Genomic DNA, 26727 nt, shown 5'->3' with positions numbered 1-26727 from the left:
TGAAAAAAATACATCCATGACAGCTCTGTGGATATCTGCATCTCAAAAGTGTTACTCCTTCCAGATTTGTTAAAGGACAACTTCACAGTTTTTCAAGTTTATTTTAGTCAGGTGACCACGTGGACATGAAAACAGCATTTTTTGTTGTAATCATTCCTCTTGTTCAAGCTGGCTGTCAAACAACCCCTTCCTTATGTGCTTCCAATGTAAGTGAACATTTTACAGCCATCATTTCATAAAGAAATATATATTCAAAAGTTAAACTAAAGCTCACAAGAATTGCTGATCAAAGCTAATTACTCCTCTGCCTCAGTTTTTGCTGAGTAAGGGTGCAATGTGTAAATTCACAGCCTGATGCACAGATTTTGAAGTCACAGTTAAGCATGTTTTCTTGACACTGAGGCAAAAATAAAGACACTTCATGAACAAATACCAGGACAGTTTCTCACAATTACTAATAGGCATGTGGATGTAAAGACTCACCAGTTGTAGGGCAAAGAAGAGGATGAGGAGGATAACACAGGAGAACATGGAGAGGCCCAGCAGGAGCACCAGCGGCTGATACTGGCAGTTGCAGGAGAATTTGCGGTACAGTGCCTCATTTTTCAGCTCCTGGTCATTCAACAAGTACTTCCCTTTGGCTGGCATGGCTCACACTTCTTACAGAGGCATAGCAGGTGTTAACAAGGAGCCCCAGAGAGCAGGAGTGTGTGTCTCCACAACTTTTTTTTTCTGTGCACATGCAGACCAGAAGATTGTTAAAAAGTCCACAGTTCACAATTTGCTAGCTCATGACACTCAAGTGAAACTTGTGTTTTTCCCTCGCTGTGGCATCTTGAATGTTGTTCTTGGTTCTCTCACAGCTTTGGTGTAGCTCTCTCTCTTTCTACTAGGTGCTCTCTCTCGCTCTCTCTCTGTCTCTCTCCCCTTCGCTAGTCCTTTTGTGTCTTCTATCCTCTGTCTGGTGTTGGCAGGCAGATCCGCTTCATCCTTTGCCAGCTACTGTGTTGCTCCCTTCAGTGGGTTTGAGTAATAAGCCTGGGGCTGGGAGACACAGAGGAGGAGGGGAGGGGAGTTTAAGAAAGGGGAGGAGAGGGATAAGGAGGAAGAGCAGAAGGAAAACACGAGCTGATGAGGGCAGCTACAAAGGTCATCGGTGATCCCACCAGGATTCAGGATGTAACAGAGCGGTGAGGTCGGCGGCTCCACTCCTTCAAGGCAGCACAAATGTTGCACCTAAATGGAGGGGGGATAAAGAAGGAGGGGAGGATAAGCATTTTCTCTAAGCTATGATAGTAGAGCGTCAAATACACACAATACCTAAAGCTAACAACTTTAAGTGGACAGAAAAGACTTAAGAGTATTATAGAAAAATGTTCTCATAGACATCAACATTGTATATAAGCCACTACATGGCTTATCTGATTTTAAAAAGACACATTTAAGGCTTTAACATCAAAATGGCTAAGTGTAATCAGGCACACATGTGACTCACAGGGAATAGCGTGTGAGAGTGAAACAGAACTATCTGTATCGCTCGATGACCACATGCTTATTCATACCTGAACTCAGTAGTTTCCACAATCCAGAAAACCCACACTATGTTAACTCTGGGCTTCTGGCCCATTTTATCCACAACCTGAAGGCAGCTTTAAAAATAAGTGTCACTGCTAATGAGCGCTAATGGGGCCATCAACTAAACAGTAGACATTGTGGAATTAACTTCTATACAGTCGCCCACAAACCACATAAATGAATTTATTTCCCCCACATGAACAAACAAGACAGATCCAGTTGAGACAATACTGGCAAAATGGAGCTACATGCATCTATGACTATTATGACTATATGCATCATTACATGTAAACTGGAAAAACATGACCTTTGATTACCTAATCTTAATTTTGGGAAATGGAGGATGATCAATTCCAAAGCAATCTGAGCATCACATTAAAGTTTAATACATAAACTATCACCTCGCCAAAGAGCAGCAATAGTGCGCTTAAAAGCTTATTAAGAGTTCCCATCAAGTATTTTTACTGTTCTGATGAAAAAAGAAAATTTGCAGTATGAGCCGTTTATCTCTGCAGTGCGTTTGCTCGCTGAGTGAGGGATCATGTTGTATTTACATTACTAAATCTGAGGGAAGATGCCAGGAAAACTCTGTCAAAACACTGTGGATATAGACTGTCCTTATCTTTTCAAACAATTACTACCCTTTGGCCAAGGCACAAGAAGACCCAATAAGCACTTCGCACAATCCAAAGACAGCAGAGTGTGAGGGGTGAGGCAGAGGAAGTGGTAAGTGATATATCAACTCTATTGTGATTATATTGGAAGTGCTGAGATTGTAAATTAATTGTTAAAAAAACAAGACAGGGGAGAATTGGAAGAGCTGGAAGAAACTTTTTCATATTCAGTTTCTCTCACTGTAAAAAACCTACTGTGGTTTTTTTTTTGCATGTGGCTCCATATTTTAATTTAGGAGACAGGAGGAGACCCTGGCTTCAAGCTCGATAAAAAAAACAATTTGGACTTCGCACCGCTGTCAATAGAAACCCCATTTCCTCCAGTTGCTAATATCGCTCTCCCGGTGTGCACAGTGTGTAAAACACTGCTTCATGTTTGTCCCTCACATAGCAACTGAAGCAGATGCTATGTGCCATAAAAAGAGCGCACAGTCAAGGAGGAAGCAGAGCAAAAAAAAAAAAAAAAAAGAGGACAGAACTCATACAACTGTTGCATCCAGTCAGCTTCATTCTTGTAGTGATAAAACAGCATTGCCACAGTGAGCACCATGATGGCGGTTTACGACCACTTTTAACTTTCCCTTTCACTGCTGCTGCTGGATAGAACGGCAACCAGCCGGTTCTCCACATCCTCAGATAACACACCATAGACAATGTTAGGGTAGTAAAAGGAAGATGGAGAGGAGAGAGGTAAAACAAAGCACAGAGCAGCAGTGGGGGGTTGTGGACCAGCTGGTCTGTAAGAGCCAATAAGGTAGATGCTTATTGGCTGTTTACACTGGGGGGGGGGGGTCATTTACTCTGCGTACCTACTAAATGCCATGTCTATATCTTCAACATGGGGACAACTGTATGCAGCACTGGAATACAATCTTAAAACACCTGCTCCTCTAAATGTCACCATAAATGGTAAACAAAGCAAAAATAAAGCCATATTCTTTTTCTTTTTTTTAATAAATTACATTCACAGGAATGTTCACTTCAGGTTAATGTAAACATTTGATGGTTCAGGACATTAAACAATGCAGTGGCAACAACAAGCATTACGATTGTTAACATTGTTTAGTTAACAGGGGAAATGCAGAAGGAATCCAATTTAGTGCATTAAGGGACAATTTAGCTCGGGCACATGCAGCAGTTAACAGTCCAGACAGTTATGTGTCTGAGAGGGAACAAAGGAGCCACTTATCAACGGACCCCAGGATGGTGAGGTTCTCTATCTGTTCTTCCTCTCACCCTTCGAAGAAACAATGCAAACAAAGTTTAAAAAAAAAAGAAAAGAAAAAGGGAGCATCAAGGGTTTGTTTCAGAGTGATAACTATCACGCAGGTGGGGGGGGGTTGCCTGTGACCTGTGTTCTTAAGATCAAACGACTGTGTTCTATAGCTTCTTAGAAATCCTCTTGCCTATTGACGCAAGACTGAACATGACAAGTTGAAGAGCGATTGTGGTGCAAAGCCTCGAAGCTACCCTGTCACATTTTCCCAGCTGAAAGAAGCATATATCTATATCATTTATATGGACTGAGCACAACAAGTACGAGAACTTAGAGGAAGGTTAATAAAGCGTTCTCAAATTGAGGATGGAGGTCAGTTGACCCCAATACTTCAGCCTGTAGAAGAAGTGCAGTCTTTAGACAGCCATTTGACACTGCAAAAACTCTTGTTTACCAGATGTTAAAGCTCCCGACCCTGACGCTGCTTTTTGTGCTCTGGGTCTAAGGTTACCATGGCAAAAAAGCAGCACCGTCAGACCTGAGCTGAGAGAGCAGACAGGGATGTACGCTTCAATAGAGCCGAGTCTCTCAGTGAGCGAGGATGAATAGCTGAAACTGCTGCGTTGACTGCCAGATCTTTCACTATGAAAGCTTGGCAATTGAGGGAATCACATAGCAGCCTTGTAAACTGGCGTCACTGGATCCTGGAACAGCAGCCACACAAAAACCAACTAACGTCACTGCGCGCTTGCTGCTGGGATGCAGGAACCTACAGGCTGTTGTGTAAAAGAGAAACTGTGTGTGTGAATGGGTATTTTGTAGATTGGTTTAGAAAAACAAAATGAGTATGATGAGAATGGAAACCACGCTGGGTTCTTCATTAAACAGCAGAGTACTAAGTATTTTTATGACTGTGCATAACTTAAGTCATCAAAAGTCACGTTTTTCATCCTTTACGCAAAGTCATCATTGCTGTGGCGGATTTGCTGCACTTCTGAAATATATTCTGGTCATGTGGGTTTCTTGTACTGTTAACATCTGCACTGAAACATCTGGTTTTCTGTTGATGAAGGTAAAGTTTCAGACATTACTTTCATCAAGGGGCTAATATTAATGCCTAGTACACAGTGTGCTTCCTTTTCATCCTGACAAAATGTTGACAGAATGTATTACTCTGTGTGCTATTTAATTATCTGACACCAGACCAGATGCGTAGAAAATCATGGAAGAGCTTCCAGAAAATGGTTATATAATGCTGCAGCAGGATGACATGTCCAGCCTCACAGGAAGCAAAGTAGGAATAGGTATCTGCTGGGCAGCCTAAACAGCGCTAGACAATGCCGGATGTCTAACAGGAAGCAAAGCTGATGGTGGACCAGTCAAGCAGTTGGATACAGTGCACTACATCAGTTGTTTTGGCTACGAACTGTATGTACTTCAGTGTATTAGAAGAAGTGAAACAATGACTACGTGGTAAAAGTACTGACTTTCAACTTCAAAAGGTCTTTGAGAGTGTTCACATCCATACTGGGCACAAAAAATGCTGTTGGTCAAGTACTAGACAAGTGTATATAAAAACATTAAATCATTGGCATTTTCCTCCCACCTCAGTTTGAGATTTTAATTTCAAGGAAGCAAGAAAACTTCCTCATTTGAGACTGCGCAATTTACCTGTCTAATGAATGCACCTAATTTCCTTTATGGTAAGTAATCGCTTCATTGGTAATAAACCAATCTTATCTAAAGATCTGGTCAGATCTTCACCTAACTAACGCCCAATTCAAAAGCTTTTCACGCAGAGCAAACATTCAGGTCTCTCTTCTTAATAAATCACTCTGGTGATTTTTATGGCAGTCATTGTGCTGCCATTGAATAAGATAGGACAAATCTAAAAGAGACAAAGAGTGACCTCTGTAAAAGAAAACAGAGAAACATGTTTCTCATCCCACAGTGCACATCAGGGTTAGAGGCCATGCGGTTAAAGGTCAGTTACGCTCAACCCAAGGAACCAGACTCAGTCAGACTCAGTACAGCTGACTTACTTATACAAAAACATTCTTGTCAAAGAATACTGAAATATGCCTTTGGGTCTCTAATTACTCCTTTCATACAGTAGAGTAGACACATGTATACTGAATCCATAATGAATCCACTCATATGAGACAGGTTGGCAGAGGGTGAGTTTGGAAACGCCTCTGTTACCTATCTGGATAATCAGGTGGGACATGGTTGTGTTAGCCCTGTTTCTGCCAAGGTGCAGGCAGTTTTAGATGTCCCAGCTCCCAAAACACGCTGTGATCTCCGCCAGTTCCTGGGGATGGCTGGGTATTACCGTGCGTTTTGCAAAAATTCTGATGACGACACTGCTCCATTGAAAAGTTTAGTAGGTCTTAGAATGCATTCAAGTTGTCAGAGGAATGTCAGTGTGCTGTTGAGGCTGCTAAAGTCCCCCCTCTGTAGTGCCCCTATGTTTCTCGTCCATTCAAAATGGAATGGTTTTCTTTAAGATTACTACTGTCATTGGGAATATGCTCACTAAACTATGAATCACATGAAGTATGCATTGTAATTCAGTGGTGGAACATTTTGAGAACAATTTTGATGTACTTTACTAGAGTACTTCCATTTTCTGCTACGTCATACTTCATACTTCTACCACACTACATTTCCTCAGTAGGAAACATTGTACTTTTTAACCCATTACATTTATTTGAAAGCTTTAGTTACTTTTCAGATTAAAATTTTACACAATAGTGGAGCACCCTGGTGGTTGAGTGGTTAGAGCGCATGCCACGTAATAGCAGCGTCCCTGGTTCCAATCTGGCCAAGGACCTTTGCTGCAGGTCATACCCCTCTCTCTCTATACACACACTATATAAATGAAGGCAAAAAAGATTAAACCAGTGGTGTACAATGGAACTAAGAATGCCATATAGAATATTTGACAATGTGATATTTCTTAAATTAGTGTTTGAGAGGTTGATAAACATGATCTATATTTTGAGCTCAAATGAAATGAGATTGGCCTGGACAGATGTTAAATAATGTGAACATTTTGAACATTACTGCCAACTTATTGTCACTACAGATATTGTACCACTATACAGAATCCATTTTTAATTCACTTTTCAACATTTATTTCACAAGACATATACAGATAATCACATTTACAGTCACAATTATGTACAATTCAGAATGGCCCGTGGATCCAAGCCAAGGGGCCAGTCAGCAGAACGCTGTTCTGAAGAAGACCTGTGAAGTATCTTCTTCAGGATGTTCTGGATGCTGGTTAAAAAAACTTGGTTTCCATCTTTGGACAGATGCACTCCATCTGACAGAAACATTTTCTTATTGTAGAACTTCAGGAAGGAATGTTCAATGAGTTCACCTTCGATGTAGTCAACATTCTTCATCATGAACTTGTTGACAGACTCCCTGTCATTATTTATCTTCATGGGTTTCCCATGTCTCCACTGCTGCTGCTCGCTGATGCATTAGAAAAGCCAGTTTCTGGGGGGACATCAGTCCGAGGTCATTGGCACCGGCATGGAGCACCAAAACATCTGCTTCTTCCCCTCGACGAACATAACCGTCACTGATGACACACATTTTTGACACCCTTTCTGTCACCAAACATTGTCTGGTGCCATTTGAGGATACTTCTATTTTGATGGAAGATATGACCTCGGCCACAGTGCGAGGAGTATCTTTAGAGGTGCTTGGTCGTTCTTGGACTTTGTCCTCTTGTGTCGGTGATTATCCTCCTCCTCTTTCCTTCTGGGGAGGACATCTCCGGGGCTCTGTGGCTATCTTGGGAAACTTCAGAGAAGGACCTGCTGGTAAAATGTAGCTTCACAATAATCTGAATAGTAAATTCCGACGTGTGATGATCTACTGATTGTTATTAAAATGGCCAATTTGTCTTGATAGCAGCCTGGAGTGTTTTAACGCCTATATGTCAGGAAACAAACCTTTATCACAAATGTATTGTGCATTTAAATTTGAAAGGTTGAAGTTCACTTGAAGTCCCCCCTTATTTACAGCTAATAAATGGTTTATAACACACTATAATGTACTTGTAAGCAGGTATAAGTGTATGTAAATGTAAATGGCACCCATAAGTAGAGCTGGTGTATAAACATTATGTTACAAAAAATAAATTGAAAATGTAAGTACAAATATTATCAAAAATGCCTCAAGGTAATTTATGTACAATGTTATACTAAATACTGTTTATATTTGTACAACATATGAAATAAGAACAAAATGTTGATTTAGGCAAAAAGAGAGAATAGCAGAACTGTAAACTTAAGAAAAAAAGGAGGACGTCAGATTTTGCTGAGACCTGATTATCACTTCATGTCTCTGTAAAGTATGTCAGAATTATTTCCAGGCCACAGCTGAAACTTTCACCATTAAAAAGAGATCAATGGGTGGGAAATGGAAAAAATGCTTCATCAGGTTTCAAAATGTGTCGGCTGTAGTTGTCGCTGTTAAGATGTTTAGATATTTATAAAGTACATCCCAACTTTAAAGCTCTGTTTCTTCTCTGATACATACAAAACTTTTTAGCCTACTGTATGCTTTCATCTGGTGTTGTTCTGTGGACAGTGATGCATTGAGAATTTAAAGGAAGATGGCTGAAAAACATGTCACCAAGAAGGCATATTCATGACAAATTTAGTACTTCCTACGATATAATCAGACACAAGAGGAAATGATCTAGTCTTACTCAATATATAACAGTTAATGTGACAAATAGTTATCATTGCAGCTGGATTGAAACAGATGGGTCAAGTAAAAGCAGTAAGTTGTATCCTGGTCAGATTTGGGTTTGTAATCTTGCAGGAGCTTACCATGCACAGAGCCTTCCCATAAACAGATGACTGATGTATGTACAGCAATGCAACAGCAAGATTAGATTAGGCCTCCTGTTCTTTCCCATCTCCCCTCCTCTCCTCCCAGTACTGTCTACTGGTATTGAATTAGCCGCGTTCGCCAGAAGGAGCTGCTGAAACCTAACAATATTAACAGGATGCTATATCAGCACGGATTTAAGCTTTAAATGCCATTGCTTTTAATAAATACAGGAAGTGCAAGCAAGAGCAGCATGTTACCGCTCAAGTGTTTCACATTTACTTCCACAAACTGGAGTTGTGTCGCACCGCCGTAAGTGAAGCCATCAATTTTGCCGCAGCCCAAAGAGGGGTTTATTGATTTAAAGATACATAGAATTTAGATCTAAACATATCAGCCATGAGGCAAATTCAATATTGAAATAGCATTGATTGAATTTGTCTGAGCCATTTCCTTCTCATGTGCTGTTTGGATTTGAAAACACCTGCACTCTCGAAAAGCAAATATACAGTATTATCCATCAGTTAGCCAAGTCGTCCTTTGCATTATGTCAGCACAGTCGCACAAATAGAGAAGATCTTTATCTTAAGTGATGCAACCAGTCGTTCTGCTTTTTAAAGAAGGAAATGATTTATAATTATTTTTCTGAGTTTTAGCAAGAGGACTCTCGACAAAATAACCAACGACTTCTTTAAGGAGAATTCTCTGAACGCTCAAGTTATATTTGAGAGATGCAGACATGACGAGTATAAAAAGGATTTTACTAAAACATATTGCTTTTAGTGGATAAAAAGCATCCAACAGTTAATCTCTTGCTTTTGTGAGAGGTTGTGTCTGCAGGGTTTTATTCTTTCTTTAACAAAGCACCTATTGACAAGAGAGACCTAAAAAGAAAACACTATTTATGCTCTGTGGTTAAGTTTAGAAATGTTATTGTTGCTTTTATGCGGCTCAGAGCCACAGTGTTTCAGTTTGTGCTTAAACCTTTAACATATATAGAGTGTATATGATGTACAATTATTCAGTTCATAATTACAATTATGAACTGAAAGATGAACTCCAATCTTTTCTTTCTTTTTGTTTGATTTTTTTTTCTTCTAACAGATCCATAATTTGGAAACAAACCTGAGAAGGAAAAACAGTGTGGAAAGTATGCACTACAGTGAGAGAGACCATTGTTTCCAGCTGGTGTAGCCCAGCCACATCCCCATTTCAGGTTTCATAACTGGACCTGCTCCATCCTGTAACTGTGGAGCAGTAGGGCTCCTCAGCCCCTTCAACCACCTCCACCACCACCACCACCAATGAGAAAACCATAATTATCCTTTAGTCTGCCAGCCAGCTCACCACCGGCACTACCATTCAAAAAGAAACCTCAACATGTCCAACCAGCGCAGTACAGCGCTGTTTACGTAGCTAAACAAAACCTAACGTGTATGTCATGCAGAGCTGCTGCTGCTGCAACAGAAATAGGTGGCAGTTTCAGATCAGCCTGATGATGCTAATTTTCCAGGCTACCATAAAGCTCGGCAGTTGACAGGGCCATCTGGTGCGTTTTTTCTATAATCTGCTGTCATAACTAGTGTTGTTTTAACTGTGTGTGTAATGGTTCATACTGTACATTCACCCATAACTGCACTGGTTAATTTTCACTATCAAAGAGCATGATTTGAGGAGGAAGAAATGCCTTTAAACACCAGAAGCTAATGTGTGGAACATGAATGAGGTTTACACTGTAATGTGAGTACACAGATTTACAAGCCAGTTTACAGCACTAATGAGAGAGGCCCTTTGATGCTTAAGGAGCAAGGATTAAGAATTCCCCATATGCAGCTGCCTGACATTAGAGGGAAACATATTCCATGATGGTCGTCCTCATTAAAACACATTCTCTGTTGTCTTTGGGAAGTCCAGACAATAGAGGCCACGCCAGAAACTGGCAAGATTGGAGAGTGTTATGACTTTAGAAAAATACCGGTAGCACTGTAATAGTTTGACCTGCAAAGTGTTTGTGTGTGTATATGTGTGTGTAAAGATGCGTGACGCTGTATCATCACCACACCCTCCTCTGTCAACTGTAATGTCTGACCTGCATCCTGTGCCATGGTCACTGAAAGATACAGGCCTGTAAAAGAAACACATGAGCGAGATGTTCTTTCATTTCTGTGAATAGTTCTCGGGGGAAAATAAGGTGATGAAATAGAAAGACAAATGGAGAATGTAGAGCGAAATGGCAGATGTGTATTTCTGTTAAATCGCTCAGTATTCAACAGTGTGGCTGATTGGTCACAATAAGTAAACGTGGAGAAAGTTGACTCAGCATACGGTAAAATGCTTTCAAGTGCTTCAGTTGCATCAAACCATTAATTTGCCTTTTCTTACTTATGCTAAAACCTCATTATGTGTGTACATACATACCATGTGTGTAATTATGTCATTTTATATTTTCAACATTGAGTCATGCATGTTTGAACAAAAGGGTGAGGCCTCGTTCCATATCAAAAAACTAATTAGGGTTAAAGGGGTCTTGATAGCAGTGATTTACACACCACGATGACAATAGCATTACATAATATCTACATCATCACAGGAAAATGGGAGGTAACCAATCTGCTTGTAGACATTGTACTGTAAGAGTGTGTATGTGTGTGTTATTGTGTTCTTTTTTTTTTTACACATTTTTCACAGACTACCATGGTGATGTCTCAAGTAAATAAGAAAAAATACTATCCATTTAGCTTAAGGAAATGATTGCAACACATCGCTGCTGTTTGTGTCAACTCAAGGTTAAATAAACCTGTAATGTAAATGGACTTTGCCTGCATTACCAAGATGTGCTTAAAAAGAAAATTCATTTCTTTCTTTCATTGAATCTGTAAAGCCCTGCAGGAAGGTGCTGTGTTTTTGAGTACTGTTTACTCAGGGCGTGTGCCATAAGTGGACTGTGTTTAAAACTACCTGCTGACTGTGATTGTTTTTTTCTCTCTTACTGTGCATATTTTTTTATTGTGTGTGTTAAATTTTCTGCCCACGCTGTACACCAGTTTCCCTCTGGGATAATAATAAGTTAATCTCGGATCAAAAGTTCATTAAATGTTGGCTGTGAAATGAATGTTGTGATTTATTTTGCATTCCTCTACATTGTATTACCAAATTGGTCCATTTGCTTACAAGAATTCACTTGAATTATTTCAACAATAACACGTAAATTCATATGTAAATTAGGCCATGTTTTTACAGGAGAAATATACTGTACCAGTAGTTTACTGTTTGTCATGCATAATCCCTTTCCACTGTGGGTAGGGTCATACTAGGCTATGTGTCAGAGTATTGTGATATTATATGAATTCATGCATCACTGAAACAAAAAATCCCTCACAGTAAGTATTGAGAGAGGAAAATTGAAATCCAGTACTACGTACTGAAGATGTACTCTCTACTACTGTGGTGCACAGCATGAGACAGATAAGCCCACCGATCCCCTCACAAAACATTCATTCTTATACGGGTGGATCTGATGTTCAGATACAGTGATGCATTATGTGACATTAGACCTAAACTTTCAGATTGAAGGGATTAAAAGTCCCTGTGTGTGTCTGTGCACAGACTGCGACTTCATCCCCTGCAATGTTTAATTCCTGTATCGGTATATATGAAATGATGTGGCTGTGAAAGCTTTCCAACTTCACGCTGCATATCAGACTCTTTTCTCTTCCTGCAGTCTTCAAGGTCTCCATGAGAAGCAACGCGAACAAGAGTGACAAAAATAATCGGGAAAACAAAGCTGGCTCGAGTTTTAAACTGGTGTTTGATGACTTCATCTCTCAAGGCCAAATCTGTCATAATTCAGCAAAAGGAACGCATTCCACTCCAGTTACATCCCCAGAGTGTTTAGATGAGAAAGATTAAAACCTAAGATTCTGATTAGATTTTTAATTCAAAATGTACAGTGCTTAAATTACCACATTACATGAGGTGTACTTTGCATTTGAACTGTAAATACTGGAAAAAGTCACAGCCATAGCGGAAGTATTAATATTTGTTCACATTTAAAATATGTGATGCAATGTGATGCGATTCCTATCTGTGGTATGTTCAGGATATCCAACAAGCAAATTTTACATTGCTATTTCCATTTATATTGAATTCAACCATTAAGTACACTGGATGAAACATTTAAAGTGAAGAAGGTACAACTTGTACAAAAATGCTACTGTGACTACATGTGTGCTACTGCTAGCTTTGTGCCCCCATGAAAATAGAGCTGAATGTCTGCCAAATGTACAGTATGGCAGTGGATGGAAGTACTATACAGGTAAGTATGCAGACAAAGGATTTAAAGTATAAATGTAGCCCTTCAAACTCAAGTGGAAGTAAACAGTTAGGTTAGGAGCCGCTGGCTTAGATTAGGTCTGATCTCAAACATGCAGTGCATACAAGACAAGCTAAGAATGTTTCAGTGTTCTACGTGCAGGGTGTGAAAGATATTTCTAAAGCAGGAATACACAGACTGTTACGTATGACAAGAAACATTTAGAGTCATTAGAGAGTTATTTCTGCCAAAGAAGGTTTGACTTAGTGCTTGACTGACAGTAAACCTCTGCAAATACCCTGTTAACTGTTGAATTTTACCACAGTCCATTATATTAAGCACATTCAGAGTAAATGTGTGTTAAATTAGCAGAAATGTGTCAGAATGTATAAAGTTTGATGTGGTGGAATGAACTAAAAAAAAGATACATTTTTGCAGACATTTCCTGGAGGAGCTGTTTGTGAGAACACACAAGTCCCAATCAGTTGGACTGAACATTTAATGGCCTTTACACAGCCAGCTATAATAATGTTTGATTGAGCCCCATGTGTGAACAAATTTACTGTCCCACAAATTCACAGCGAGCAATCTCACTGATGTCCAGATCTGATTCTACGGACATTGTCCGCAGTTCATATGAGAAAACAGCTGTAGACTTGTGAAAATTGATGGTCAACTTTTGTTTGTCATGAACTTGCTCATGAGTGCCAGTTTTTTGTTCCCCCCCCCCCCCCCCCCAAGTCTTTTCATTTGCTTTACTACAGCTGTTGCAGACATTTGCAAAGCTTCAAAATGACTCTTTACCATAGCAACATCCTGGTATACAACAATTTCTTTAATGCTTTTAACATTGCACGGCAATTGTTCATGCAGTGCATTTGAGTGGGAAGTCAAGAAGGATGCACGAGCATGTTGTTAGACGAAGCATCTGTGCAGAGGAGGCTGGTGTCTGGGGAGCAGTATGAACCTCTGTACATGTAACTGGATTCATCCGCATAAAAAGATAAGTACTCTTCTTTTGAATTTACACAGCTTGGGTAGTGAAACCAGCATGTTACAGTAGCAGAGCAGCAGGTTCGCTCCTCCATCAGTGTCCACGCAAGATGCCTTCAAGCACAGGAATCAGTGCAGGTCACCTGAATTTTGGCAGTGCTCACAACTTAGCGCACGATCACTGAAGTTACACATATTAAACAGAACACAATTGACTTGAAGTGTAAAAACGCACTTACACACATGAAGCGTGAGTGAAACATGACACATAACCTGTATAGACAGCTGTATTGATTAAAATAGAAGCATATCTGTTCAATCAAGTCGCGCATAAGATGGATGACAGAAACACGCAACTGAAACGCTTACAATTATTCGATAACATGATAAGATCCTACGAGCGCTCAACAAAAACTTAACTGTGTATAAAAATGCCACCGATATGTTTAAAGCCAGCAAAGAAAATGATGTTAAGGGTAAAATTTCCTTCAATGATCTATACTTTACTGTGGACATGACATGGGTGTACAGGCAGGGAGGAGTCAGCTTGTCTGTGTAGGAAAACAGCTGCCTGGCTCTGGCCCAAACACAGAAGACCAATGAGTGTTGTGAAACACACCCTGTCCGCACACCATCACACACACTTACACCATCGAGCCAGAGCACCGTCTAAGCACAGGTCTCCGACTCCAGCCAACAGTGCTATTACCTGGAAAGTGAGGTGACAGGCTGTTGATCAACTCTCACCCGCTCCTACTGATAAGTTGCTCCTGCACAGAGCACTTGAACGCCACAACAGAGGTGCTCAGAGGCCCATCGGCATAAAACTGATTGGTGTTGCAGGCATATTAGACGTTAGGAATACTCCAGCCTTTGCCCGTGATTAAGCATTGAATGCCTCACTGACACAGAACAAGGCTGATCCACTGACTCTTGGGTAAACATGGCAGAACTACTTTGAATAGTTGTGCTAAGAAAAAATCATACATGTAATGGAGAAAAAATAAATGCTGACTCTATGAGCTATAAACGCTGCACGGCGCGTCACATTCTGCTAAGCCTTCAATTACAGCTGTGCTGCAGCTGAGAGGTCAGACAGTGGCAGTGACGCAGGAGGAGCACAGAGGGATCTCATTACCTCAATTGGCTCCTGGGAGCTTCGGCTAGCTGGAGTGGATTGAGCCTGAAGATTTAACTAATAGCATCCTTGCCTTCCCACTCAGTGTCTTTATTAGCATTGTTTGTGAGGCGTACTCTTACCATTAGTGTTCCTGTACCAGCTTTTTCATACAAATGACATCCGGCCTGTCATTAACGAGCCTCTTTACTCCACCTCATAGACTTTCTCCATTGGCACACTACTTTTCCTGACTCTCAATGGAGGCTTTGTCTGTGGCAGCCATACAATATGTGGCAGGGCTAGAGTTACACATTTTGTAAAAGCCACCCCCTATGTTTTGCCACCGCGAGCCAAAGAATGTGCAGGAAAGCATCGTTGCCGAACAGCCAGGAATGTCTGGAGGCAGCGGCACTCTTCCTGGGGTTTCTGTGGGTGAGTGGGAAGAAGAGTTTTTGGCCATGTTGGGTGAAGGCGAGGTTACTCTCCCACTGAGCATCTGTCTGCTTGTGCAGGATTGCTCAAAGGAACTGGTTTGAGATGACTGGAGTTTCATTGCAGCCCCTCCCAAATGTGAGTCACAGTCTCACCCTGTACCACATCCATGAGGAACTCATCTTATGTGTTAAGTAAGTCCCAAACCAGAAGTATAAAAGAATATTGTGTCTGCATGTTCAACACGCATGGCTAGTTTTCAGATGTAGCGCGTCAATTGACCTGCATCAGTTAATGTGTGTCTATAAAAAACATTGAGCGAATCAATTCACATTATAGAGGTGATTCAGGAACTCCAATTTTTCAAAGTGTTTTCAGTTAGCTATTGGCTGAGTATTAGGAATTAATATCTGCAATGTCAGAAAACACAGCAGGCTTGACAACATCCTAAGTAAAGATGCCAAGAGAAATCTGAAGATATGTTTCAATATTAGCGGGATCAAGATCCACTCCTGGCAGCTCTCTCTCTGTCTCTCTCACCCTCAGACAATCTATCTGAAGTGCATTCACAACAAAAATCAGACGGTTCAAATGCCAGTCTATCATGGTTAAGTGGCCGGTGTTGATTCATATATCAGACTTGAGCAATGCAGTGTGGCTCGCAGCAGGCCTTATCCACAGGCCCTCTGATAAAACATATATAACCACTATCACAGCAACAACAGTGAAACAAGAACAAGCTGTTTAAAAATCCTCACAAGTATTTTACTGTAGAAAAAGCAATATGAAAATACTGCAGGCAGCCAGTTTAAACCTCTACCCACTGAGCACAGCCTTTATTATAAAATAAAGGCAGCTGCTTCATGAATTAAAACAGACTCACTGATTTGTCTTGTTTTAAGGGGAGATGTGAGGAAAATCTCCAAAACTTCACCAAGAACATGATCTCCAAATCTTTACAAAGTGACAGAAAATTTGCCGTCTATTAAAACTTCTGGCTAAAGTATTTTACTGTATTCGTATCATTAAGAACACAGCAAACTGGATTTATATGCTGCATTACACAGTATGTATAGTATGTATGTAGTCTCTGAAGCTACTCTGTAGGCTAGACTGTACCTTTCTACTTTCCTCTTTGTGTGTCTTTATTCTTCCAAATCTGAATGCATTTCTACAGAATTCTAACATCAAGCAAGCACACAGGTTTTCATGCTCTGAGAGCTCTCTTGAGTGAAGGCCAACCTAAATGTGTGCCTCCTAAAAAATGTAACTACATGTCAAGGCTATGACGGCTACGGAGATTCCACTTATACATTAAAATGAGTTATTAAAATATGAATGACTTATACACATGTCTTTTGAATTGCATTTTACAAAAGGCAAAGTTTCTGTGCAGCTGTTCGTTTTAGACAACTGCAATAAAATGAGACAAATGAAACCATGTTATTCCAATCAATTCAGTTCTTCAACAGAGAAATCAAAGGCAGAAGGCTACTGGTCTCTGTGTAATTCCTTGAAACCATAAGTCTTACAGAGGCTGGAAACAGCTGACGGGGATATAAATAAATAAACAATAACTTAACTTTAAAGCTACTTGAAGAAGCGGCTTGAGTGATTAGCACAGTAAACTTGGGACACACTGGAACTTCCTAAAACCACCAAAAAACATTGACCTTTCAAATGTTCTCTGATCACCTCGTACTGAGCAACGACACACACACACACACACACACACACACACACACACACACACACACACACACACACACACACACACACACACACACACACACACACACACACACACACACACACACACACACACACACACACACACACACACACACACACACACACACACTTTCTTGCAGCACATAGGCTTTATTAGAGAGAGGAAGACAGTGTGTAACTACAGTTTTTGGATTAATCTGACACCTTAAAACCTCCAGATGGAAGTTAGCATGTGTTAGCGGCCTCTGTAAACGTTTTGGTACGTGTGTGTGTGTGTGTGTGTGTGTGTGTGTGTGTGCGTGTGCAAATGGCTTTCAACCATATTTGAAGTGCTTGGCTTTCAGAATATTGTAAATGAGACAAACTCTTTTTGCACTCTTCGCCTTTCTTTCCTCTCTGTGTGTCTTTATTCTTCCAAATCTGAATGCATTTCTACAGAATTTTAACATCAAGCAAGCACACAGGTTTTCACGCTCTGAGAGCTCTCTTGAGTGAAGGCCAACCATACCCTGTGACATACAGTCGACCGCACACCATCTCACTTCCTTGGCAACTGTGACTCATTTCCCTAACAACGCTGCAAGGACAGCTTCATAAAAAAGGGAACCTACAGCCACTGCACAATTAGTCATAAATGGATGCTGTTATGCAATAAACCACTAATTTTAAAAGTTATGTCAACACAAGTGACTCTTCTAAAGAGTTAAAGAACAACAGAATAACATAGAGCAGGATCACTGACCACACTTCATTAATGAAATAGCTTCTCTAGACACCTGAGACTAAAGCCGCGGGTCACTTCACCGGACTACACCTTCCCAAATGGTGACAGCAGTGGTCCGTGTGACAGTCCCACAAAGGCTGCAGTGTGTGTGTGAGTGTATGTGTATGTGTGTATGTGCACCACAACTACAGAAACCAGATCTTTTAAAAGTAGATGCCAAAATGAGGTCAAAAGGGTGCACCAGAAAAAATGAGGAATTCATTAGTTTTATTATAGTTTCGTTCAGTAAAATATTTCTTTTCACCTGGAAATTAATCCATTGCAAAAAGGTGCAAGTATCTATTCTATAAGACAGTCCACTCAGTCACATCTTATTCCCTGGACCACATTAGGGTGTGATGGGAGAAGGAGCTTGATTAGTTGTTGTTTTTTAAGAAAAAAATGTCCAAAGTGTGATTTGAGTTTCTTAAATGTGATCATTTTCCATTTTCTTTCATCTTCTATGATAGTAAACTGAATATCTTTGGGTTGGCTGTTTAGATGTTTTTGAGGATGTCATCTCAGCCTTTAGGAAACTGATCAACAATTTTCACCATTTTGTGACTTTTTATAGACCAAACAACTAATCAGTTGGGCTTAATCGAGAAAAAAATGGTCAGATCAATTGATAATGAAAATAATCGCAAGTTGCAGTTCTAGTTCATTTATATCAATAAACATCAGGCTCAGGCTATTAAATACTTCACATGCTCCATCTGATCAGCAGGAAATTGTCAGAAGTCGTTTCAGGAGGAGATAAGAATTGCGTAAGACACCCACAGCTGTATGTTTCTGTCCTGTCAGCAGCTGGAGAATTTTAGTTTAATACCTTTTCAAATGTATGTGGCACAGTTATTGATCTCAACTCTTTGAAGGCCATATTTGGAGTGTTTTCCGATCACCGCCACTAACCAAACTATAATTGTGGCCTTCTGTACACTGATGGCTCAACGAATCCTTCTAAAACAGAAAAAGAACTCACCACCATCATATCAACACTGGCTGGTTGACACAGCCCAAACTTGCACAACTAAAGCACTTAACTCAAACTAAAAATATCTGAATGATCATAATTTCTGCAGCCAAGGCACACCTATGACATCTAAATATGTATCTATATTCAAGCTACATAAATGTATGAAAGCCCTTTTTTCTGTTGGGGGTTTCCACTTGATTCATTTGATTGTCTACCAGCTCTTCTTCTCAAACAGAGAGAGAGAATCCTGGCTTATCACTCATTAACCAGCTGAGCACAATGAGGGGCTTGTTGAAGCAGCAGAGTGCCGCAAACCTCTCTGTGGCATTCAAATGCTACACATCTCTGAAAGGGTGAATTAGCGTAGCCGCACAATAACACCACAAAACATCATCCCTTGAGGGCAAACCTCTGTATGCCAACTGAACTCTAAACTGAAACCTCATTTAAACACTGCATGAGAAAGCTGCTGTTTTAGAGTAAGTCTAAGACTGTTCAAAAAAAGAGTCAAGGTATATTAGCAACATCTCCAATATTAACACTCAAAAATATTCAAAATGGGCGATTTACCTGCTGCACTGCAAATTCCTCTTTTCCTTTACTGTCCAGAGTTACTGATGTCTTTCACAGGTAAGCCGTTTTTCAGCTCTAAAGTGAGTTCTGCAAACTCGCCGTCTCAACAGCACTTCTCCAGATGGGCTGCTCTCATAAAGCATTACATAATGTCCTTGAACCACAGAAAGACACAAAAAAATATTGAAATGAAAATGGGGAAAAGAGACAGAGAGAGAGAAAGAAAAAACGAGAGAGAGTGAGAGGGCAAGAGACACCCACACATCTGCACCATCCACACTCAAACGAGCATTCACACAGGAGGAGGCATGCATCGGCTCATAACTGGCTGCAGGCTGTTTCAACACTCGACACAGCGTTCAGTCTACACGTTAGCCACACCAGGATTATATATTTATATCAAGTTGTGGTCAACACATTGTTTCATGCCAGAGCGTTAAGGGGATATTATACATGCTGTAGAAGTCTGAGCTCTATCTTGTTGGTTATAAATAAATGATTATTTTGGAGTGTGTGCTTATGTTATAATACATTTTATCACCAAACTGCTGAAGGCTGATTGGTGCAATTAGTGTTTTCACTAAGGGGCTGTGGGCGGGGAAGGTGCCCAGGAAATGGAACAATTTAACAGACAATAGGTGAAGAGGCATTTCTCTAATGGCTCTCCAAAAGCATTCTATCTCAGCCGTGCTGATCCTCTCCAAACAGCACAAGTAAAAGAGGGCACGGCCTCTCGTGGCCCCTCAAGAGCTTCTCTGAGCAAGACGCATTAGCAGTCTTCAACAAGTTGTGGGACTGAAAATTAGAAGATAGATGATGTCAATAAAATATAAGATAAAAATACAGTTCAGAAATGAATATCCTATCCATGTATGTGCGCAGGAGGCTAAAGTGGATACTTGCTTTCAAATGTCACTCACTACACTCAACTACACATTTCTACAGACCTACTCACTCATAACAACATATGTGTTTAGCTAAAATGTGTTAAGGTAAGATAAGGTGTGTACAAGGACACTGGATAAAAACATGAATTATCAGAACCACAAAAAAACCCACAACTATTGATCTAGCCATTCATTAATTTGGGCCAACATAATGATATACAACATAAATGTTCATGTAAAAATGATCCAGATTATGTGATCCTGTTGAGTAATTCAAATTTAAAAATGAAGTATTTTGCAAGTTATCTTAACAGGTTATTGATTATTTGGGTTGTACTGAGTAAGGTTTGGCTAAATCTACTTGAAACATTGATATCACAACTGCCAAACTGTCAGTTTAAGCTCTTATATGTGATATATCTATATGAACTGGCAGCTTCTGTAATGATTTACAATGCACAATGTGGAAACCCTTGTTTCTACTCGCACTATGACATTTAATACAGATACAGTAACAGCCATAAATTGACTTCAGCACTTCATGTTGTTCAGTCCACCCACAGGCCACACACTACTGCAATTAAAATATGGTGCTTCAGGCCCTACTTTTGTCAGAGTAGTGATACAGTATATAGACACACAGCTGCTGCCCCTGTAACCTAGCATTGGTAGGCGGGAATGAGCCTGTTTGAGTAACGCAAAGCAGAGAGGTTTAAATGGCTAAATAACTTAACCTACTAACCTGTGTGTCTCTAATGCATTCACTGGAAACTATATTAGGATAGAAATATGTTAACTTACTAGTAACATCAAAAAAGAGCACACAAGTTGTGATTTCCTAACACAGGGAGGAGATCTAAACGCCCCACAGATAAGGCCTCAGCCAAACCCAGAAACACATTTTCATGTATAATTTCCTTAATTATTTCCTTATTTTCAGAAACTTTGTCACAGATTTGCTGTTCCAGTGCTCCTCTGTCTCCACAGTGTAGTTTTTAACCAATGTATTTAACCTAAAACCACTTGTTATACCTTAATTATACACAGAGGACCTCTGTTCAACTTATTATAGAAGAAAACAACTTGCTGCAGCAGTGGTAATTAGTGTGTCGGGGTAAAAGGAAGAGAATACTTCTACATTTTCAGTTCATTTAATCAGTTTGTAGAGATGTGGTAGATATCGGACATGATTTGGCATGAAAGGGCAGATCATCAGTCAGCATGTGTTATGTATCTAGTTTGTAGAATCATGAGAAAATGCCTGGTTCTGTTTGAGGTTTCTTCCCGTTAAAGAGGAGTTTTTCCTTGCAGCTGTCGCCAAGTGCTTGCTCATAGGAGAATGTTGGGTCTCTTTAAATGAAATTAAAGAATACAGTCTAGACCTGCCCTATGTGAAAAGTGCCTCGAAATGACTTTTGTCCTTCTTAAAACTGAATTGAATTTAGTGTGTGATGCCAAATCAATGAAGGTTTTATTAAGTTGAAGTTACAGTAAGATAAACATGTATTCAGTGTTGAAAAAAACAAACCCTCGCACAGATTCCATTGGTCAGTTTAAACAGTGAGATCGAGTCTCCTGCAGATTTGATGACGTCAATGACAGCAACCTTTGAACCTTGAGTGACATTAGAGTACTCGGCTCCTGTGGTGTCCTGCTTGTGTTGGTTATTTTTTCTACAGTGGGGAAGCTTCCTATGATTTCAAAACACAATATAGGGGGAAATCCTGGGAGTGAGAGATGGAGAGAAGCATCACTCAAGTAAAAGGTCACCTCCACCCAACTCTCTGGCCTCACACACTCAGACCAGCGAGTATTGAGATGAGGTTAGGTTCACTTTAAATAGATCCGACAGGCTTAAAGCAGTGTAAAAAAAACAATCCAGTTGGGTGGCTCGGGTGTGAGTGGTACTAAGTGGCCTGAATCACTGACCGATGATCTAATGGCCAATGTTTTTGCTCTTGTGTGTATCCGGGCAGTGTTAAACGATCTCACATGACACCTGTTGTCAAAAGTGAATATATTGTGTCAGAGGTGATGTCTGACCTGATGCTAAAAGTGGGCCTTTGCATCTTCTTCAAAAGCCATGAATCAGATAAATACAATATTCTGATTTTTCCACAGCAGTTATGTTCTGAAGCACAAATTAACGGGCCCACACCTCCGCACAAGCGTAGGCATTTCTGGATTTTGTGTTAATTAAGAGCTACATCTTCTCTGCTCTGTGTGTGTGTGTGTGTGTGTGTGTGTGTGTGTGTGTGTGTGTGTGTGTGTGTGTGTGTGTGTGTGTGTGTGTGTGTGTGTGTGTAGCTCCACTCCGCTCTCGGTCAAGCAGACACACAGACCCACCACTCCTTATTTATCCACCACACAGAGACGTAGAGCAGAGCAGAGCAGAGCAGAGGACAGACAGCGATACGATATAACCTGGTTGTTATGCTACGAGGTCCTGAGCTCACACCCAGAGTGCTGTTATTGGCTGGGGGGATTATACACCCACTGCCCAAAAAGGTGACGCCCAGAAACGCCCCAAACACAGCAAAAATTATATAAAAATAAGAAAATAGTGTAGATAAATACACCACCGCACACTTCTAATAGCTCATAAGTGATGACTGAGAGGGATTATTTTTGCATTAGTCTCTACATTATTTTGTTTTTTTCTTTAACTATAGCATCACTAAATCACTATGTACAGTTGACTTGATTTCTCTCTGATGCTGGGTTTAATGTCTTTTCGAAATGTGCATGAAAATAGAGCATAAGGCTGTGTGAATGACAGATTAGTGCTGATCTCTGGCTAGGAGCACCAGAGTCGGAGTTAATGAGTCCGATTAGTCCCCAGTGTGTGTTCATGGATTAGCACACTGTCCACCAAGAGAAGCCTTTCTCATTTCAAGCCTGAGGAGGAGGAGAGAGAAATTATTCATAGCAAATAATACTATTTTGGGATGTGGGTGGTGTTTATTTTATTATAATTACTGCAAAAAATAAAAAGATGTTTTAAATCAGATACTTTAGTGTTATTGTTTACTAGTTTATGAATAAATGATTGAGAAAATATAAATATTCTATTCTTTCTAAAAAGAAAAGAGAAGATGGTTGCAGAGCAGAGCAGATACTGAAAGTAGTACAAGAAGAGATAGTGAGGGTGTCTTTCTGACAGATGGTGTCAACCCTAAAGAAAACCTGCCAGAAGTCACATTCACATTTCCTGTGAAGGTTCCCCCATACTTCCTGTCAAGGTCACTGTCATTGTCAAGCAAGCAGGCCTCGGCTAATGTATGTGCTGAATGCATGCGTGTTTGCATCAGCGGGTCTGTATATGTTCAGGTTAGCCACATGAGTTATCACCAATTTTTTTGAGGGCCAGCGAATGATGTACAAACCCAACAAAGAGTTTGTTTTGTACAATTCAAACAAAACTGAACAGATTAAATGCTTCTTATTAGAAAAAGAAGAAAAATCATCAGTGAGGAAGTGAGGGAAGCTACATGATCAGATCAACAATACACCACAGGGTATAGATGATGCCCCAATAAATACACATTAGTCTACAAAAGCCCAAATGACCTGATTCTTTTTTGTCTCAGGGGCTGCAAATGCACCACAGTTTTTTTTTGTGGGTGCAGTGAACGTGACATAACAGCGTAGGCAGTTAAAATACAATCTGAAAATTAAAGATTTTCTAAAATAAACACTAAGTTTTGGAGAATTGTCACTGGAAGCACTTCAAGCTCACTCAGGGGAACCACTGGTAAGCTGAGGCTGCATGACAGAGGGGGAAAAAAAGAAACACAAAACAACTCCACCACTGATTATTAAAGGGGACTCGTCACAAAACAACGCTGAGAATAGAAGAAGGCTGTGTCGTCACTCCAAACAGTGCAGATCTGTTTTTGTGTGAGCGCGTGTGTGTCTACGCCGCATAACCCTTAACAGACGGCCCCTGTCCAGATCCATCTAAGTGTAAAATCTATCTAATAATATGCACAATCACAACAAGCTTCCCATCATGTCAGAATGAGATACATCACAACATCACAATGGATAATTGCACACCGATGGCAAATGCCAATGTATGTCACAGTTTAACAAACAGCTTCTCCACGAAGGGGGACTAACCATGGCAGCGGAGCATTGATCCATTGATCCACGACCAAGAATTCAACCCCGGCCTAATGTGGTGCCGCTCTGTGGTCTTGTATGCCTATTATATTCACACAAACAAGCTCCATACTTCTAAATCAATGCCCTGTTCGCCCTCTAACTTGGTTTTTAATCCTTTGAGTTGCTTGTTTTGTTCACTACAGACCTCTGAGAGAAACCAGTACTAATAATATCACTATTTGAATAAACTTGATGTTAATATTTTATTCTGGCTGAATAATAGAAGGGCTAAAGCTCTGTCCTCACCACACAAAACCAGCTACTTGTGACCCCATAAACTATCGACAAAGGGATGTAATCATCCAAGTGATACACCCCTCCCACAGACACACACGCCATGGCTGTCATCCTTATGCAGATGGTGACACTATGAATGCTCCATATGGACAGAAACATGAGACAAAATGTGATCTATGAGCACTGAATTGTAGTGGCCATGCTGTCCCTGGGTGTACACATTTTTCAGACTCCTGTTCATTGTAAACTTAAAACATTCAATTCAGTTTTCAGTGCAAACAGCAATAGCTATTAAGCCTGAGCAAACAACCTTAATCAGCACAAGTGTAATTTTGTTTTCATAGTGAAGAAACAAAGTGCGATGCGATGTTCTCACAGGATATATTTGTACAGCTCCACAATCTGTCGCTGCTACTCGAGCAAAAACTCTGGACTTCCTTTCATCGAATGTTTAAACAACATAATGATGCCAGGAAAAGTCCACTTTGCAACTCTACTTAAGAAAAGTCAGCCAAAGAATGAATGAATAAATGAGGCATGGCGGACGTGTAGATGAGGAGTGAAATACACACATTGACATGTCATAATATTTACATATTAGCCCACGGATCCTTGCTAATACAAGCAAAGAAACACTGCAGTGGAAGCCAATATTTTGTGTCGTGGTAACATTGCAGCTCAAGGTTTTCTCATAGTTTTTCAATACTGCTAACCAACACACAAGATTCCTTTTATCTCCATTGTATTGGAATGACGGCAGAAACCGCACAGATGGATGTCTGTATCTGTCATACAGTAGGTGGGAGAGGTTTTTATTGTCTAAATTAGGCGAAAGTTCCCTTTAGACTTAATGCTCAAAGTTTTTCACTGATTTAAAGTAACAAACTTTGCTGCCCCCTGCCACCCTTCAATTTAATGCCACAGACTCCTTTAACAAATGCTCTGTGGTGGTATTAATTGTTAAAAAAAAAAAAAAAAACTGGACAGGACACCATCCTTATGAACAGCATTTCACATGAACACAGTCAAACTATGTTAAAAAAAAAAAAAAAAAAAGCTCCACTTGTGAACACTAAAGACTGCAAACTTGACCAAATAAATGAGAGAGGATATGAAGCAAATAGCAGTAATGTAAGAGCAGTGAGACAGGAACTGAGAGCTGAGGACAGAGGTTTGCTTGAAAACCTTGTTTTATGTGGCAGAGACTAGAGACTAAAAACACTAAGAAGTGTACTGAGAGGATACATGCACGCAGGCAAGGGGGCTGGTCTCACCATCCCATGTGCGTAATGTTCTCGTTAGAGATATGACGAGATAATCTCTTTTAAGTCCGCATCTTAAGACAGCACAGCAGCACTTCTGCATACTGGTTGGAAAAAAAAAACATTTCCTGCCCCTGAAAATATTTTGAGTCAGGCTTATAGTGTAAGAACACAAAGTCACTGACAAGTGACAACACGAGTTGAGCCGGTAACTCACACTTTATACATTTATCTGCGATGTCAGAGCATTTCTTAACTTAACCGCTGCTCAAATTCAATTGAGTCAAAGTCAGCAGCCGAAATGTTTCAAAAACTCAACATCAAGACTCAAGATGACAGGGCTGCCAGGTGAAAACGCGGCAGGAAAAGTCGTCAATTTTAACCCCAAACTCTGTCAAAAAACACACATTTGTAACTTAAACATTTCGACTCGCATCGAAAGCGGTTGTGAAATGTGAACATTTTTGGCTAAGAAACAAGTCTTTTAACGGTTTTTTTAATTGTTTAAGCGCAGCAACATGTCACCTTTTCTTTGTGCGGTGACAGCGTGGTGTTACGGTTTCAAAGGTTTCATGAGAGAGCCGTTATTTTCTTTGTTAAAACACAATTTGAGTCTCTTACCTGTGACAGATCTTAAACCACGTCCCGGAGATGGATCAAGGTCCCTGTGCTCCTTCTCCCAACTGTCCGTGCGCGCGCTGCTCCCCGCGAGGACGCCCCTCCTTCATCTGTCCGTCACGCGCACACCCACGCGCCGGCACAACGCTCCTTCACACGTTTTTTTAAGAAATCACATTTTATTACCGAACTTTCGGTTATTTTTTTAACGGTATTTTTGTTTTTATTATTACTTTTACTTTATGTAATGTTACCATGCTGAATGTATCCGCCAATAGAAAGTGAAGTCGTGCCTGTTATCTTTATTTTATTATCATTGTCAAGTGTTTTCTGC

At 40.3% G+C, this 26727-nt stretch overlaps 1 protein-coding gene across 2 annotated transcripts in view; it reads right to left on the bottom strand.

The window, feature by feature from the left end:
• The window catches only part of adcy7 (adenylate cyclase 7), a 60933-nt gene extending 34446 nt beyond the window's left edge, over positions 1-26487 (bottom strand). The window contains exons 1-2 of one of the 2 annotated variants that reach the window (XM_062420095.1): positions 26397-26487; positions 484-1236 (exon numbers count right to left, since the gene is read on the bottom strand). In XM_062420095.1, coding sequence (XP_062276079.1) covers positions 484-648 — 165 coding nt within the window. In that variant the 5' untranslated portion in view covers positions 649-1236; positions 26397-26487. Of the gene's footprint in view, positions 1-483; positions 1237-8321; positions 8355-26396 lie in introns of those variants that run through there. The other variant, XM_062420104.1, reaches the window with a different exon arrangement.
• Between the last annotated feature and the right edge of the window lie 240 nt (positions 26488-26727).

This window comes from Scomber scombrus, chromosome 1 (genome assembly GCF_963691925.1).
Source record: "Scomber scombrus chromosome 1, fScoSco1.1, whole genome shotgun sequence".
NCBI classification, from domain to species: Eukaryota; Metazoa; Chordata; class Actinopteri; order Scombriformes; family Scombridae; genus Scomber; species Scomber scombrus.
This window is presented reverse-complemented; position numbering and strand designations above follow the sequence as displayed.